This window comes from Sardina pilchardus, chromosome 12 (genome assembly GCF_963854185.1).
Source record: "Sardina pilchardus chromosome 12, fSarPil1.1, whole genome shotgun sequence".
Taxonomy (NCBI): Eukaryota; Metazoa; Chordata; class Actinopteri; order Clupeiformes; family Clupeidae; genus Sardina; species Sardina pilchardus.
The window spans coordinates 9749262-9765836 of NC_085005.1; the positions used below are offsets into that span (position 1 = coordinate 9749262).

Consider the following 16575-nt stretch of genomic DNA (forward strand, 5'->3'; position numbering starts at 1 on the left):
CTTAAAGAGCCTCCCCCTGCCCTTGCATCACCCTTGGGTGTCTGAGACGGCCGGTCTGGTCTCTCTATCTCGTTTCTCTTCCCCTTCTTCCCCTCTAAAGCCCCTCATCCAGCATCCTCAGCCCCCCCCCCTTCACACCGCTGACACTCTGGAATCCATCATGGCGCCCACTCCCCTCTGACCCACTAAGCTCACAACTTACTCATCAGCTCACTCACGCTCACACACACACGCACACGCACACGCACACACACACACATGCACACATGCACACATGCACAAACACACGCGCGAACACACACACACACACACACAGCCATACACGCCCCCCCCCCACACACACACAAACACAAACACAGACCCCCCCTCTCCGCACACACACACACACGCACACACAGCCATACATGCCCCCCTACACACACACAAACACACACACACACACAGACCAGTCCATGCAGAACTAAAGAACACTTACTCACACACAACCCCATGACACTTCACACAGTTAACAATCACACAGACGCAAACACACACACACACACACACACAAACACACACACACACATGGACAAATTGTGTATGACACGTCTGCATGGGCCCTCTTTGAGAGGTGTGGTGGGGGGGCTCGTCTGGTCTGGGGACGTGGGAGGCGGTGGGTAAGATCTCCAAACACTGTCAACATCATGTTCAGTTTTCTGCCTGGCGCTGCATTGGCCCACACTGTAAACCCAGTGCCTGGATGAAATAACGCTCGGGACTCTCCCCTTACAGATCATCTCCCCCCCGAACAAATCATTCCAGCTCTCACAACTCCTCTCCTTGCTCTCTCTTTTTCCTCTGTGTCTCTCCCTTCCTTGCTCTTGCTCTCCTTCCCACTCCCTCCTCTCTCTCTCTCTCTCTTTCCCTCCCTCTCTCTCACTCACTCCCTCTTTCCCTCTCACCCTTACTATCTCTCTCTTTCTCTTCCTCCCTCTCTCCCCCCCCTCTCTCTCTCTCTCTTTCTCTTCCTCTCTCCCTCCCTCTCTCTCTCTCTCTCTCTCTCTCTCTCTCTCTCTCTCTCTCTCTCCTTCACTCTTCCTTAGTAGAGGAGGGCCCCTGCAGTTCCATCCCGTCATGTGAGGGAGGAAAGAATGTGGAGATAAGAGGGGAGAAGGACCACGGAAGTCAGTGCTAGTGTGTAAGCTTTACATGTCTCTGTGTGTGTGTGTGTGTGTGAGAGAGAGAGAGTGTGTGTGCGTGCGTGCGTGTGAGTGTGTGGCGTATGAGGGAGCAGCAGTCTATCTGCTGTGACTCACACATAAATCCAGTCAAAAGCCCAAAAATGGAAGTGCTGCTCCACTCACGTTTGACTCACACCGCAGGCCAAAGACCAGCCCCCGACAGCGTAAACACACTATACATGTGCACAGCCTCTCTCTCTCCCTCCCCTGCTCTCTCTCTTTCTTTTCTGCTCTCTCTCTCTCTTTTGCTCTCTCTCTCTCTCTCTCTCTCTCACTCACACACTTGTGTGAACTACTAATTACGGCCTAGACACAACACACATAGTGAGACACGGACACATGTCGTCAAATGTTGAGGTACCGGCATCCCAGGATGTACTGAATCATGGGACACACACACACACACACACACACACACACACACATACACACACACACACAGACACACACGCGCACACACACACAGTACTGATTTACCTCGCAAGACATAAATACAAGAACAGAAATACACTGCTGTATGCAACACAGAAACTCAAAAACTCTTCTGCTCTCTTTCTATCTTTCTCTCTCTCACACACACATACACACACATACTGTGTACACACAGAAACAAACACACACACACACACACACACACACACACACACACACACAAATCAGGCCGACAAGGCCTTTCATCTTTCAGTGATCACACACCACTGGGTCTGATTGTACTGAAGTTTAGGACTTCCAGCTTTTAGGAATTTAACGAGAACACAAGTATACACAATTTGTCTGATATAAAAGGCATTAGTGTCAACATATTGGAAAAGCCAACTGAAATCGGGCATACACTAGCATGAGGAGTAATGACTTTCTTGGCAGCAAATAGTGGAAAAAAGCATTTAGCACTGGTGCACAAAACCTATATTATTCTTTATTGTTACAAGGGATTACTCTAGTCCAACAATCAAGCGTCTCCCTCTCTCTCTCTGCCTCTCTCTGCGTGTGTGTGTGTGCACATATTTGTTGGAAAATTAGAGCATTAGAGAGACATTTGTGCACGTGTGTATATGTGTGTGTGTGTGTGTGTGATACGTGTGTGTACGTGCGTGTACGTGTGTACGTGTGTGTACGTGTGTGTACGTGTGTGCACGTGAGTATCATAGAGAGGAAAGAAGGAGAGCAGGACTCTTCTGGATTCTTGGCTTTTGTTGCTCAACATATTTGTCCGTGCTCCGATTACGATGAACAATAAAAGATGTGTGTACACAAAAAGGTCTGGTTTTCCCCAGACATTGTCACTTGATGATTTGTTTACTAGACGCTGTGCTTGTGGGTATTTTTGCATCTAACTGTGTCTTCCTAGGTGTTTGAGCATATAAGTGTACCTTTCCGGATCCCATCCCTGCTTTCTCTCTTTCCCATTCACTTCCTGTCTCTCTCCACTGTTCTATCAATAAAGGCATAAAAAGCCCAAAAACATACTTTAAAAAAAGGGGCCGATTTTGGACCATTTTGGATTTGGGACTCTTTTTGAAACGGACTCGATTCTCCCTGATTCACCTTCAATTCATGGGGGCATGCATTTAGACTCTGCTTATTGTGCGGGACAGTATGAGTTAGCACAGTGAGCCTAATAAAACAGAAGGTGGGAGTCGAAACAAACAGACAACTATTACAATTTTAAAAAGGAAGCCATTTACCTAGTACAGCGGTGGCCAACCCGCGGCTCGCGAGCCACATGCGGCTCTTTGCCTCCTCTCGTGCGGCTCGCGGCTGCACAACTGATGTTCTCACTTATCCTCGGACTTAAACTTTTTCTTTTTGAAATAGCCTTTATTTCCGGTAAATAAAAATCAATTTCAGAATTTGATAGTAGCCTATTGCCAAATGTAAGTATTAATAGTTAACAATAATAATTGTACCGTCATGATATGGATAGGAATTTGCCAAAAAAGAAGCAGACGTGTTTATTCTCAGCCAGGTTTAATGCTACTGTTGCAATCAGGAATACCCTGAAGCTAATCGTAAGTAGAAGGAACACGTGCCATTAAAAAGGAGGTTGATATCGTTTTGTAGCATAACCCCTCTGGTTAATATGTCAAAGTAATCAAAACAAAAGCACTCCGAGATCGCAAACCTCCGCCTTGCGCGTCCTGCTTAACATCTCGCGCCTCTTGGTATGCCACTGATTCATAAAGCTTCAAACCTGAACATTTCCTACATACTTTTGCAAGTAGGCTACAAGGTAATGACGTCAGTCACTCGTTTTCTTTTTGTTTATTTGACGGTTTATTTGACGGTCACATTGCATTATAAGTTGTTGGAGCATTGCTCATGGTAATAAGTCATTCAGTGAGGGGGAATTTGATGTGTGTCTGATCTTTGTTGCTTGCTACTGATCATTTTTCAATGATCATTGAGCATCTGCCAAGTGTCTTACTTTAAATGAAAAACAAAGGAGCTATAACTGGCCTAATGTTGTGCTGTTGTAGTATGGACACCTTTTTTGTTGTGCGGCTCTTTTGAGTTTTGTGAATTTTTTTTTTGGCTCTTCATGCTAGACTGGTTGGCCACCCCTGACCTAGTACTATGCAATATGCCCATTCCAGAAGCAGAGAAATCAAGACGAAATCACCAAAACAAGCTGCTCGGTTTCTGATGTGCACTTAAAGACGCTCAGACAACCAAATACAAACATGACGCAGACGAAACCCAACGAAGATGGATTCAGTGGAAACAAGCTGAGAGAGATACTGCTGGAAAATATCTGTCTGGTCATTGTGGAATATTGTGGGTATATATCAGATGGAGAATAAACAACGTGTGGAAACATTCTAAAAGGTCTGAAAACTTTCTGAATGGACTGTCTGACTATATGTGAGAGGACACGATGATTTGTGTGTCAGGTTCTGGTGTGTACATGAGCATAAGTGCATGTTACTACCGGTATGTGCTACTGTGGTACTTTGGTACTGAACATTTGTTGGCTCAACATATATGGAGGTCTTTCATGTGTGTGTGTGTGTGTGTGTGTGTGTGTGAGAGAGAGAGAGAGAGAGAGAGAGAGAGAGAGAGGGGAGAGAGAGAGGTAAATGTGTGTGTGTGTGTGTGTGTGTGTGTGTGTGTGTGTGTGTGTGTGTGTGTGTGAGTGTGTATGTATGTGGGCAAGCGTCTACATGTACATGAGTGCATCTGATCCTAAATGTCAATTGGGGCTGCTGACAGAAGTGTAATAACAGCCTTGGCCACAGATTTGCTGTGTGTGTGTGTGTGTGTGTGTGTGTGTGTGTGTGTGTGTGTGTGTGTGTGTGTGTGTGTGTGTGTGTGTGTTTATGCATGTATGTGTGGTGGGGTGGGGTGGGGGTTTCAGCATTGCAGAAGTGGCAGCCAAAAGCCCTCCAGCTGAGCTACACCTCACACACACACACACACACACACACACACACACACACACACACACACACACACACACACACACACACACACACACACACACACACACACACACACACACACACACACACACACACACACACACACACACACACACACACACACACACACACACACACACACACACAGGATTCTATTTCAAATTCAGCTACTGCTTACTACTGATGATTACTGTATAAAATGTCCACTGGCCAGTGGCCACAGGGTGCAATGCACAGGCTGTGCTTTATCCTCCAGCATATACTGTGGCTTCTCAGGTGTCCAGCACTCGTCATAGCATGACCAACTGTGTGCATCATCCTCTACACTCTACAGGCAAACTAGTTCCAATGCTCTCTAGCATGTATTATTGATGAACCGTCTGTATCATCTTCTACACTTTAAAGTCAAACTAGTTCCAGCATCCCTAGTGTTCTCTGTCATGCAGTATTGACCAACTGTGTGATTCAATATCCTCTACACTCTACAGGCAAAACTGGCTCCAGTGTCCCTTGTAGTGTTATCTTCTACACTCTCTACAGGCAAAACTGGTCCCAGTGTCCCTTGTAGTGTTATCTTCTACACTCTACAGTCAAACTAGTCCCAGGGTGCCTCTTAACATCTCTCCTCTCTCCTCGATGCTCGGTCCTCCAGACTCGTTCCCACTGATCTATAACTAACACTGGATAGACTATCCCATTGTTGCCGCCCCACCATTCTTTATATAGATCAGTGAGGACGAGGTCCGAGGAAGGTAGGGAGGATGTATAAAAAGACAAATGAGAGGCACCCCTAGTGCTTGTAGTGTTATCTTCTAAACCTACAGTCAAACTGGTTCCAGTGTCCCTCGTAGCGTAATCTTCTGAACCCTACAGTCAAACTGACTCCAGTGTCCCCTGTAGTGTTATCTTCTACACTCTACAGTTAAACTGGTTCCAGTGTCCTGCAAAGGTTCAGCCCGGCGCTCATTTTGTGTAACGATGCTATTGGGGTAGGGGGAAATTCCAATCACACAAAAAAGCAGGTCCAAGGCACTTAATCAAATATAGAAGGCAAGAATGAAAAAGCCTAGCTTTTTTGCCTGCTTTTTTTGTCTCATTGGTCCGAGTGTCCCTGGTAGTGTTGTGCAGCGTCTTACCTTGCGTGTATGCGGCGTCGTCGGAGCCCATGCTGAGTCGGCGGGGCTCGCTGGCCCGGTCCCGGTGGGCCGCCAGGGGGTCGGAGGCGTGCTGCGGGTCCTGCTCCACGTAGTGGTGGTCCGCCGGCAGGCTGAGGAGGTTGGTGGGCTCGAAGGTGGGCGACACCACGCCGGGCGAGACGGCCGGCGGCTTGTTGGGCGACACGGTGATTTTGAAAGTGTACTTGGTGTTGGGCTGGGTGACCACCACGCGGGGCGAGGTGGCGGTGCCGGGCCCGCCGTGGCCCATGGACGCGCGGGACTTGGGCGGGTGGTGGTGGATGTACGCCGGGCCCATGCTGACGCCGGCGCCGTGCTCGCCCCGCGAGATGTAGAAGGTGGGCGGGTTGCGCCCGCCGGAGCCGTCGTCCGCCGAGGCGTTGGCCGAGATGTAGAACTTGGGCTGCGCGCGCGAGGAGCTCGGCGGGAGAGCGGCGGCGGCGGCGGCGGCGGAGGCGGCCGAGGGGTCGTCGCCGCCGAGCACGGCCAGCGAGGCCGAGGGCGGGCTGGCCGAGATGTAAACGGTGGGCTGGCTGCGGCTCAGGCCCGGCACGCCGGCGCCGATGGAGAGCGGGGTGGTGCAGCAGCCGCCGGAGCCCAGCGAGGACGAGGACGCCGGGCAGGAGGAGGAGGACGAGGAGGAGGAGGACGTGCGCAGCACGGCCGCGGCCGCCGAGTTGCTCCGCTGCGGCGACTCCAGCTTGATCTCGATCTGGTTCTTGCGCGGGCCCGTGGAGATGTTCTGGATGTTGTACTGGCTGAAGGAGCAGGACGAGGGCAGGCCCGAGGCCGAGGAGGCGGAGGAGGAGGAGGGAGCGGCCGAGTTGGAGTTGGAGGAGGAGGAGGGAGGGCACGCGCCGCCTGCCGCGGAGGAGGAGGCCGAGGAGGAGGCGGAGGAAGAGGAGGAGCCGGAGGAGGCGGCCTGGGCAGAGATGGCCTGCAGGAAGGAGGGTGCCTGAGGGTTGGTGGGCGAGCTGATGGGCATGTAGACGTGCGAGGTCTGGTGGCCCTGCTGCGACTGGTGCTGTGAGGTAAGGTTATGCGGCAGCCCCCCGCCACCACCACCACCACCTCCTCCACCTCCTCCACCACTACCACCTCCTCCGCCGCTCCACGAGCCCCCGGTCAGGCTGGAGGGGTGACTACTGATCTGATAGATCTGCTGCTGGGGCTGCGAGGTGGGGCTGTACTGTGCGCGGGCCGCCCCGGCCTGCTGCTGCTGCTGCTGGTGCTGCTGGTGCTGCTGCTGGTGGCTCTGCCGGCCGCCTCCGGAGCCGGGCCCGCTGACGTAGGGCCGGATGTAGATGGAGTTGCCCCCGGACGGGCTGCCGAGGCCGGGCTGCGGCCCGCCGTGGATGTGCAGGGACGTGGGCGTGCTGCGGCCCGTCTGGATGTTGGGCGCCAGCGTGACGGTGATGGGGTTGAAGCGCGGCGCCTGCGGCGGCCCCATGGCGTGGACCTTGCTGCCCATGGGGTAGAGGCCGAGGTGCTGCGGGGGCTGGGGCTTGCGCGTGGACGTCGCCGCCGCCGGTTCCATGCCGCCGAAGACGCTCAGGCTGGCGGGGGAGTGCGCGTGCGAGTGCGCGGGCGCGGGCTGGGGCTCGTGGGCCTGGGCGTAGAAGGTGGCGTGCGTCTGGGGGGAGCCGGACAGGGGCCCGTCGCTCAGGCCGTGGGACAGCGCGCGGCTGCCGTTCATCCTCGGGACGCCGGCGCTGTTGCTGGGCACATGCTGGCACTGCCGGCCCAGCGTGAGTTGAGTCATGTGATTGCGCAGGCGCGCCAAACCGGGATCGTCGCACGCCGGGGAGCTCACCGAGACGGAGGAGGACGAGAGGGGGAGGCTGATGTTGCCGTCGTTGTACAGGTACGCGGGGCTCACCTGAGACAGGTACTTGCAACAGGCATCCAAATCGTTGTTGTTCTGGAGGGGGAAGACAGAGACAAATGATTATGCTTGAAAAAAAGGAACAAACAGAACCTACGTATATCTCTATCTATTACTAAGAATTTCCAGCCAGCACAAACATTTCTGAGTAGCGGGTGTTGCTTTTTGCGTACCTGTTGCGTACCTGTTGCGTACCACAAACTCGATTGGGTGTTACACCTACTGAATGAGCATCTCAAAATGCTGAATAATTTGTGTGTCAAAGTTGAATAAAGAGTTGCCCTGTTAGGATCAGAATATAACAGAAAATGCAGCTTTTTGCTAATGCTCCACCGGAAACAAATGTGCTGGCTGAGGATCGCTCTGTGGCATATAGTCCATCGGGGCGTTGAGTTGCTGTTGGATAAACGTTTTAACCACGTCCTATTGACTTACTATCACACATTTCAACACGTGTGCCCCCCGAGGCGAGCGTGTGGACTCATAATGCAAATCTGCAACTCTGGGGATGCGCTTGAAATGAATGGAAAACATCTGACAACTTTACATCGGTGGCTTCGGCTCAATACCAGTCAGTTCCAGCTTCCAACTCCGAGGAGACCCTGCGAGAGCATACTGAATGCTGCTTATGTGAGTCAAGCGCTTGTTTTCGCTGCACAACAGCCCCAATAACAGCCCTGTCAATAACAGCCTGTCTAAGAGTGCCTCTCAGACATCGCCACGAGCTCTGAGACACACACACACACACACACACACACACACACACACACACACACACACACACACACACACACACACACACAGATACACACACACAATACACGCTGTGACTTGTTTCTGATTTTCCTTGTGTCAGCCAGAACAAACATTGCAGGACTCCTTTGGTCTACTTTGCATTTTAAACCCTTCCAAAGGGAAACACACACACACACACACACACACACACACACACAACCAGCATTGAGTGCCGCTGGCAGGCCGAGCGCGTCCCTCGCTGCTCACCTGAAGAACATACTGGGACACACACACACTAACACACACACACACACACACACACACACACACACGCATCCCTCGCTGCTCACCTGAATAACGCACTGGGACACGACGCCCTCGGGGACCTCGGGAAACTTCTGGCGCAGGTCGTGCAAAACCTGGATGTCAATCTGGTGGTTTCCCTGGGCCATTCGTGTAGTGCCGGGGCTGGACTGGGGCTCTGCGGTCACTCTTGGGCCTCAGGCGTGGCAGACGCTCGCTCTATCTATCGCGCATCACGCATCTTCTGCAGGAGGGACACACACACACACACACACACACACAGAGAACAGGGATGTCAGGAGACAGCATCTTACACACAGAATAACACTACTCATTCATGGAGATATCAGCCTTTCCGAACAGGGCACAAAGATATTTAGATGTCGTCTGTTTCCTTTAGAGATATCAGCACACATGGAGATATCAGCCTTTTTTAGATAGATAGATAGATAGATCGTTTCTTGATCCCCAAGGAGAAATTCAACAGGGCACAGAGACATTTAGATGCTGTTGTTTGTTTTCGTCCTTATCTTATTGCATGTGGTATACAGTACACACCTCCGGCCTTTGCATTTGCAAGAACACACTATACGTATACGCATGCAGGAGACAACGCACGCTCACATACTACTCTGCATCTACAATGCACATACTGTACAGACACGCACACACACATACTGGACGTGCTCAGCAGGTAGTCAAAGTGCAGGGATGCCAAACGCCATTGCTGTAATGAGAGGCATTGTAAACAACGAGGTATGTCTGTGTGTGTACGTGTGTGTGTGTGTGTGTGTGTGTGTGTGTGTGTGTGTGTGTGTGTACAGCAGAGCACAGGGGAGAGAGGCGAGCAGCCATTCCAAAGGGTGCCGCGGCGCTCTGACACGACCCGCTCCAGTAGAGGCATTCCGGCGCTCATTACGGCCACCGTGGCCTTTCCAAAACAATGCTCCGCAAATCCAGCAAAAATCTGAAGGGCATGCATCTCACAGGATTCTCTCTCTCCCTCCCTCTCCCTCTCTCTCCCTCTCCCTCTCTCCCTCTTTCCCTCCACTCCTCCGCCTCTCGCAGCCTGACAGTCTCTCTGCCTTCCTCTGTTGCTCCCTGTAATAGTAGAACAGGAAAGGATCTCTCTGTCTTGGAGACAGCGGAGCACTTTCCCAGGGGACCTCTGCATCAATATTCACACATTACAATCGCTCCAGGACCCAGACAGGCATTCATGGCCACAGCGCGACAGCCACACAGCCACACACACACACACACACACACACACGCATAACACACTCATACAAACAGTCACACTCACAGATACAAATGCTTATAAACACAGAAATGTTAGCAAACGCGACAGTTCCCATTACACCCGGCACACATCCGCTCAGCGAGCCCTCCAACTAGGCAAATCCATTTCAGCCGAGGCTTCGCTGACATTCACCAAAGCCGCAGACCCGGTTCAGTGCAATTCAGTCGATATGCAGATCCACATAAACACCACGATACCTTGACACAAAGGGCCACCCATCTGCATTTTCATAACAATTCCATTTATGAATCCATCGTTTCCCCCACTAAAATGTTCCACAGGCTGCAAAAACCTTCCTGTCTGAAGAGGCAGTGAAGCCGAAAGGCAGGACCAACATGGCAAAGACGGGCTGCATGGTAGGCCAAACATGATAGGGTTGGCAGTAGACTGTTGGATCAACACTGCACACTGCAACAAAGCAGACCTCACGCAGTATGGCAGTGCCAACGTGGTGAAAAGCTGGCGTCACAGATCCGACACGATAGCCAGCAAGGACAGAACACTGCGGCAGAATGCACAAGCTTTTTCCCCTTTTGCATCGTCTTTGAGGCGCTCTTTCGTAAATGAATTGCAGTAAAGTGCAGTAAAGTGCAGTAAATCATACAGTAAAGCGTGGGGGCTTGCCTTAATAGGGCCCACACATCGAGCTGCATTTCTGACATGTTTTCTTTGTCAAACTTTCTCCCCCACCCCCCCTCCTCTAAAGTCACTATAAACACTCTCACTCAAGAGAATGAAGAGTGTTTTGTTTGAGCATGTATGGCATAGATGTCTATCTAAATAAAGTAGCTGTGAGCTGGGGGGAAGAGGGGGAGGGTGGGGTTGTGTGTGTGTGTGTGTGTGTGTGTGTGTGGGGGGGGGGGGATAGGGTGTATGAGAATAGCAGTCAGGGGAGCTGCCCACGGAAGATGTCTTTCATTCATCCCCTGGCCCTCTGCTATTATTTTTAACTGCGCTGCTTTTTCCACACTTCCTGCAAGGAGGCGTCGGGACATGTGCCACTCAGAGGCCTGGTGACAGCAGGAATCCCGTCTTCTTATTCTTCTTCTTCTTCTGTTCTCTCTCTTTATCCAACCTCTCTCTGTCTCGCAGTCTCACCCATGCTCTCCTCCATTTCTCTCTATCTCTCTCTTCCTCCATTTCTCTCTCTTCTTTTCGTCTTTCTCTCCCTCCCTCCTCCGTTTCTCTCTCTTTCTTTCTCCCTCACTATTCTGTTTCGCTTTCTCCTTTTCTTCTTTCTCTCTGCCTCACTCGTCCATTTCTCTCTCTCTCCCTCACTCCTGTTTCTCTCTCTTCTTTTTGTATTTCACTTCAGTCCTCCCTTTCTCTCTCTCTCTCTCCCTCAGTCCTTCATCTCTCTCTCTCTCTCTCTCTCTCTCTCTCTCTCTCTGCAGACTGCAGGCTGCAGTGACATGAGCGGTAGGGAGTGGGAGTGGGCCACTGGTTCTGCTTCTTCTCAAAGTTAAAGGTCTCCTGACACCGCCGCGGTCCATCACAGGCCCGGCAGCCAGGGCTTCAGGGCCGACCGCCGGACTCACACAAACGGCCTGCCTAAAGACATTACACTCACACAGTGATCCAGCGATAAGAGGAGGGATGAGAGAAGGGGAGAGAGAGAGAGAGAGAGAGAGAGAAAGAGAGAGAGAGAGAGAGACAGATAGACAGACAGAGAGAGGGAGGGAGAGGTGAAAGAGGGTGAGAGAGTTGAGAGCAAAAAAAAAACAGAGCGATGACAGAGACAGATAGCAGAAGGAGACAGAAAAAAGAGCGGGTCTAAATCTGTGTGTGAGAGAGAGACAGAGAAGGGGAGAGAGAGAGAGAGAGAGAGAGAGAGAGAGACCGAGCGCACACACTAAAACAAAGACGGCACCGTCTGCGTGTCTGAGTCCTTGCAGCGCAGATGCAGCGAGGAGATGACAAGCGGCGAGCTGTTATTTCTTATCTGAGCCGCAAGCATGTGTCGTGTCATAGCCGAGCTGCGGGGGCGTAAATAAAGTTCATCATAAAAGCGGCGCTCGGGCGCGGGCACGGGCTCGGCCCCGGCACAAGGCCGCTACTGGCAGAGGAGGGAGCCGGCAGAAGCCCTACCAGACGGAGAGGGATGACGCTCGCTCCCCCATCTGATTGACACATACACACAGTCCGTTCGCAATACTGCACCATCAAGACAGAGTTAGTAGCACAACTACTCCCCAAAATGGTCGTACTGACATCTTCAACAACAACAACAACAACAAAACAACAACTTCGGTTTATACACAGCTAATAAATAGACCTTTCAGGAAAACAAACAATAGCTGGACCCAGTGCTAAATCAATCAGACGAGCTGCAGTTTAGCTTGTAACAACAGCAATTACCCACGATTTTAAGCACTTTTAACAGCGTGCAGAGAGAGAGAGCAGGACATCCAAGTCGTGTCATAAATACCTGAGCAATCAGCAGCCACCGGTGCCCTGCGTGGGGAAGAAATGCTTCAAATCCCAGTGCAGCATGTGAGAGACCAGAGCAACGAGCTCAATGGAGGCACGCCAAACGCAAAACAGAGCAAAACAGCTCGACTGAAATCTCCAGTTACACACAGAGCTGGGCCTATATGCCCACTTTTATTCACTTTATTCACTGGAAGAACAATATTTTTGTGGTGTGTGTGTGGTGGTGGTTGTGGTGGTGGTGTGTGTGTGTGTGTGTGGGTGGGGTGGGTGGGGTGGGGGGCAAGGGGTTGTTGGCATTTGAATCAAATCGTACACAACACAAGCAGGGGTGGACATAGTTCATGGGCATAAACTCTTTCTTTTATAACAATGCAAGCTAATGTCTCTAATAGGCCCAATATGTATTGCTCTGCTGTACACCTCACCAATATCCAGGGAGCTCAGGTTTCATGTCAACATTAGGTAAGGGAAACGCAACAAGAGGCCTCAACTGACCAATTCACAATATGGTGTGGAGTTGCTTAGGATATGGCAAAAGGGAAGCACAACAACAAACAAAAACAAACAGACGTCTCGACAATGGCAGCAGTGAGAACGTTGGAAGTACTGTATACCGCAGAACTCCATTTCATCGAGTGTCACGGGTATTCCTCCAGTTCAATAGAGAGCCAAATACAAAACATGTTTTGCAGGCCTGAGGAGGAGACTGTAGGAGGGAAACAAGAAAGGACATGAGAAGACATGGCCAGATCAAAAGGCACGACTCCCACACAGGGGAAGCAGTCTCGCAGAATCTCAGAGGAAAACAGAGCCCTGACTGACTGGCAGCCTTCCAGGCAGCAGACGTACACAGAGATGAGCGACACACCTCAGGTCTCAGGAGCTACACTTGCGTGCAGCGGCCGTCAACAGAGGGCTCGAGCCGCCTGCCTGCCTGCCTGCTAATCAGACTCAACTTCACAGCTGCCTGTCTGCCTGGAGCAGCAGCACCCTGGGTGAAGGTGAGCAAAGCCATTCCCAAAGTCCAAGCACAGACCCACCCCCACAACCCCCCCCAAACCCACCCCCTGATCTCTGTCACGAGCCTTCTGCTAGAGTGCCGAGGTAGCAATTTAGAGAAGGCTGCCTCTCTAAAGGGGTCTGACTCAGGCCCTAGGGGTGGAGGTATAACAAGCTTTAAAAAAGGGTAAACAGAATCAGAAGGGAGAAAAAAAGAGAGAGAGAGAAAGAGAGAGAGAAAGAGAGAGAGAGAGAGAGAGAGAGGGACAGGGTTGAAAACAAAGAGTCTTATTGCTCCCCAGTGCTGTTATTCCTGAAACCGTCGCATTGACCCACTGCTCCACAACAGAACATGTGAATGGACCCATTCAGTGAACTCATTCACAGAAAGACACACACACACACACACACACACACACACACACACACACACACATACACACACTGACACACACACACTGACACGTACACACACAATGACACGCACACACACACACACACACTAAAAAATTCCCCCGACTGGGTTTGCGGGAATAGGGACTGCATGACTCACAGTCTTAGAGAGAAGAGATGTTGCAAAGCAGCCTGCTCTGGTTGCCCTTCCCTCCGCAAGGTGCACCGTCACCCAGAATGCTCTCGTTACGGGACGCGGCAGGGGACCGCTCACTGACGGCAGCCAGCTCCCTCCCTCGCTAACGTTTACTCAGCCTATATTTTTTTCTAGGACGTTTTTAAACGCCAGCAATCAATGAGCATCTAGCCGCCCTGTAAATCTGCGCGCTTTTTTAAATGCGGTCGGGGCTTGCTCAAGTCAGATTTTCCGCGTGCGTGGAGCAGCGGCCGCAGTAAAATTCGCAGCTCAGGTTAAGCGGGAGCTTCGAGAGCTTGCAGGTCCTGAGGTGTAATTGTATCTGCGTTTGGGGGGATCGCATGCCCTGAGCTACGTGACCCGCCCCCCTCCCCCCCCTCCCTCCCCCTTCAGCTTCCCCCCTCGGATCTGCGGAAAAAACCTGAGGCCCCTTTCAGGCTCAAGATACAGCCCTGCACCCACCCCAACTGCCCCCTAAACCCCCTTCCCATCCGCAACTCTGCCGTCCAAAACGGTGAACCGAGCACTTCGTGGATGCACAGATGTCTGACCGCCAACAGTGCTCTGGGGTGCAGCGGTTAAACGCATCACAAAAGGGGCGAAATCCAAAGCGCTCATGGGAGGTCTATCTGCAAGTGAGCCTTTATATCAGTTGGGCTGGCCTGGAACCCTTTCAATTGGGACCGACGGCTGTTGCGCCGCGGGAGACCCCCGTGAATTGTGAGCTTATTTATTTTCCAAAGAGGTTTGAATAATGGGTATTGTCACAGGGATTTTGTTTTTACATCAGCGATGCAAACCATGATTTTGGGCAAAGCTGCAGAGTCATGAACTTTTAGAGTCCCTGAAGTGGAGTTTCAGAGTGTTCTCATGGCAAGATCCATGGCAACCAATCACCAACCTCAAAGCTCTCCTTCAGATCCCCAACAAGCAAGCTGGTGATCGCATTGGGTTAGAACTGTGAATTTGAGAGTCACGGATAAGAAATCCCCCCAACAGATCGCAGAACTGTGAATTTGAACGTCATGGATAAGAAATCCCCCCAACAATCCCCAAATGCTTTTTACGTCTGCTGTCTCTGTAAACTAGTTGATCCACCCACCTGATGTGTAAATCAAAATGAACTTCCTTGCCAAGACTGTTTTCTTTCACTTCCGTGGCATTGCTCACCATTGCGCATTCCTGACAAGTCGTCAAGCACAAACCTTGGCCCACCTCTACACTATGATCATATACTGATCACTGAAACTTCCTGTTCGCTGGCATCGTTGCAAACTCCATATAAAAGCTTCAGTCAGAACACTGCAGCTAAAGTTATCAACCACGCGTAACATTCTGCTTCCACCACCCCCATCCTTTCAAAACATGGCAGTTAAAGTTATCGACAATGCTTAACGTTCTGCTCCCATCACTCCCATCCTTTCGAAACTCGGCAGCTAAAGTTATCAACCGCGCTTAACATTCTGCTCCCATCACTCCCGTCTTTACTCTGCTATACTGGCTACAAGTCCTGTCCTGTGTAAAGTTCAAATCCCTGCTTCTCACCTTCCAAGCCCTGCATAACCTTCTTACCCACATACCTCAGTGAACTCTCCCTCACCTGCCACAGGTCTTCTTGCAATAACCAAACGTTACCTACTGTCCCTCAAACCCAACTTTCCACTTAGGACATCAGCTTTCTCATTGTCACAGTCATTTAACTTAATAGTTACTCTTCTTCCAATCCACTGTAAACACTTTTGTCTTTCTTCGTCTTGAACATTTCCTTCTATTACTCGTGACCTTGGGTTTGTGAAAACCCAACTCCGGCCTATTAAGAAAAGCCTGCATCCAAGGTCCTGACTGCCACTTAGGCGACTGTTCTGGGGTACCGTTCAAGATCGATTAGTATAACCACCACTTCCACTTTCCAAAGCCACGGTCCTCTCTGCTGGCAAGATGGGCCTACTTCATGAGGTCGATCCTTGTGAGCGGTGAGCGTCTCTAGGGACCCGGCTGCCCTGGGCAGTCCTCTACCGATTACAGAGCTCCCAGTGTAGCTGCAGGCGCAGCGGCTCGGCTCGCCTCTCCTCGCCGTGCGGAATGTGTAACCGTTTCGCAGACCTGCAAAGCTTAAACAAATAAAAGCCACTAATTGGCAGTGGACGACGTTAGGAGGCCTGTTGGCAAGCACCCCAGTTGTCCCACATGGCCCAACAAACACACACACACTCTCACACACAGACACACACACATACACACCGATCCATACACAAAGACTCACACTCACAAGAGGGCCACAAAAAAAACAAGGCAGCCCAGTTAAAGGTGCCCGTCCATGCACTGGCCCAGCCACGCTGACTAACCTCCCGTCCCTTCAGCAGGAAATTGTTGGTCTAATCCCAAGTAGAGCACAGCTGCACCTGAGAGTTGGTGTCTCTGGCCAAACTGACAATAACAGCCACGCCATTGGCCTCTGATTGAGCATGGGGCTTAGCCTACTCTCACACTCCTCTTGATCTTTCTTTTCCGTTT

General features: G+C 51.2%; 1 protein-coding gene across 3 annotated transcripts in view; it reads right to left on the reverse strand.

The window, feature by feature from the left end:
- tab2 (TGF-beta activated kinase 1 (MAP3K7) binding protein 2) overlaps positions 1–16575 on the reverse strand; it is a 52296-nt gene that overhangs the window by 11882 nt on the left and 23839 nt on the right. For all 3 annotated transcript variants that reach the window (XM_062550482.1, XM_062550480.1, XM_062550481.1), the window contains exons 2-3: positions 8785–8981; positions 5776–7735 (exon numbers count right to left, since the gene is read on the reverse strand). In XM_062550482.1, coding sequence (XP_062406466.1) covers positions 5776–7735; positions 8785–8886 — 2062 coding nt within the window. In that variant the 5' untranslated portion in view covers positions 8887–8981. The remainder of the gene's footprint in view (positions 1–5775; positions 7736–8784; positions 8982–16575) is intronic.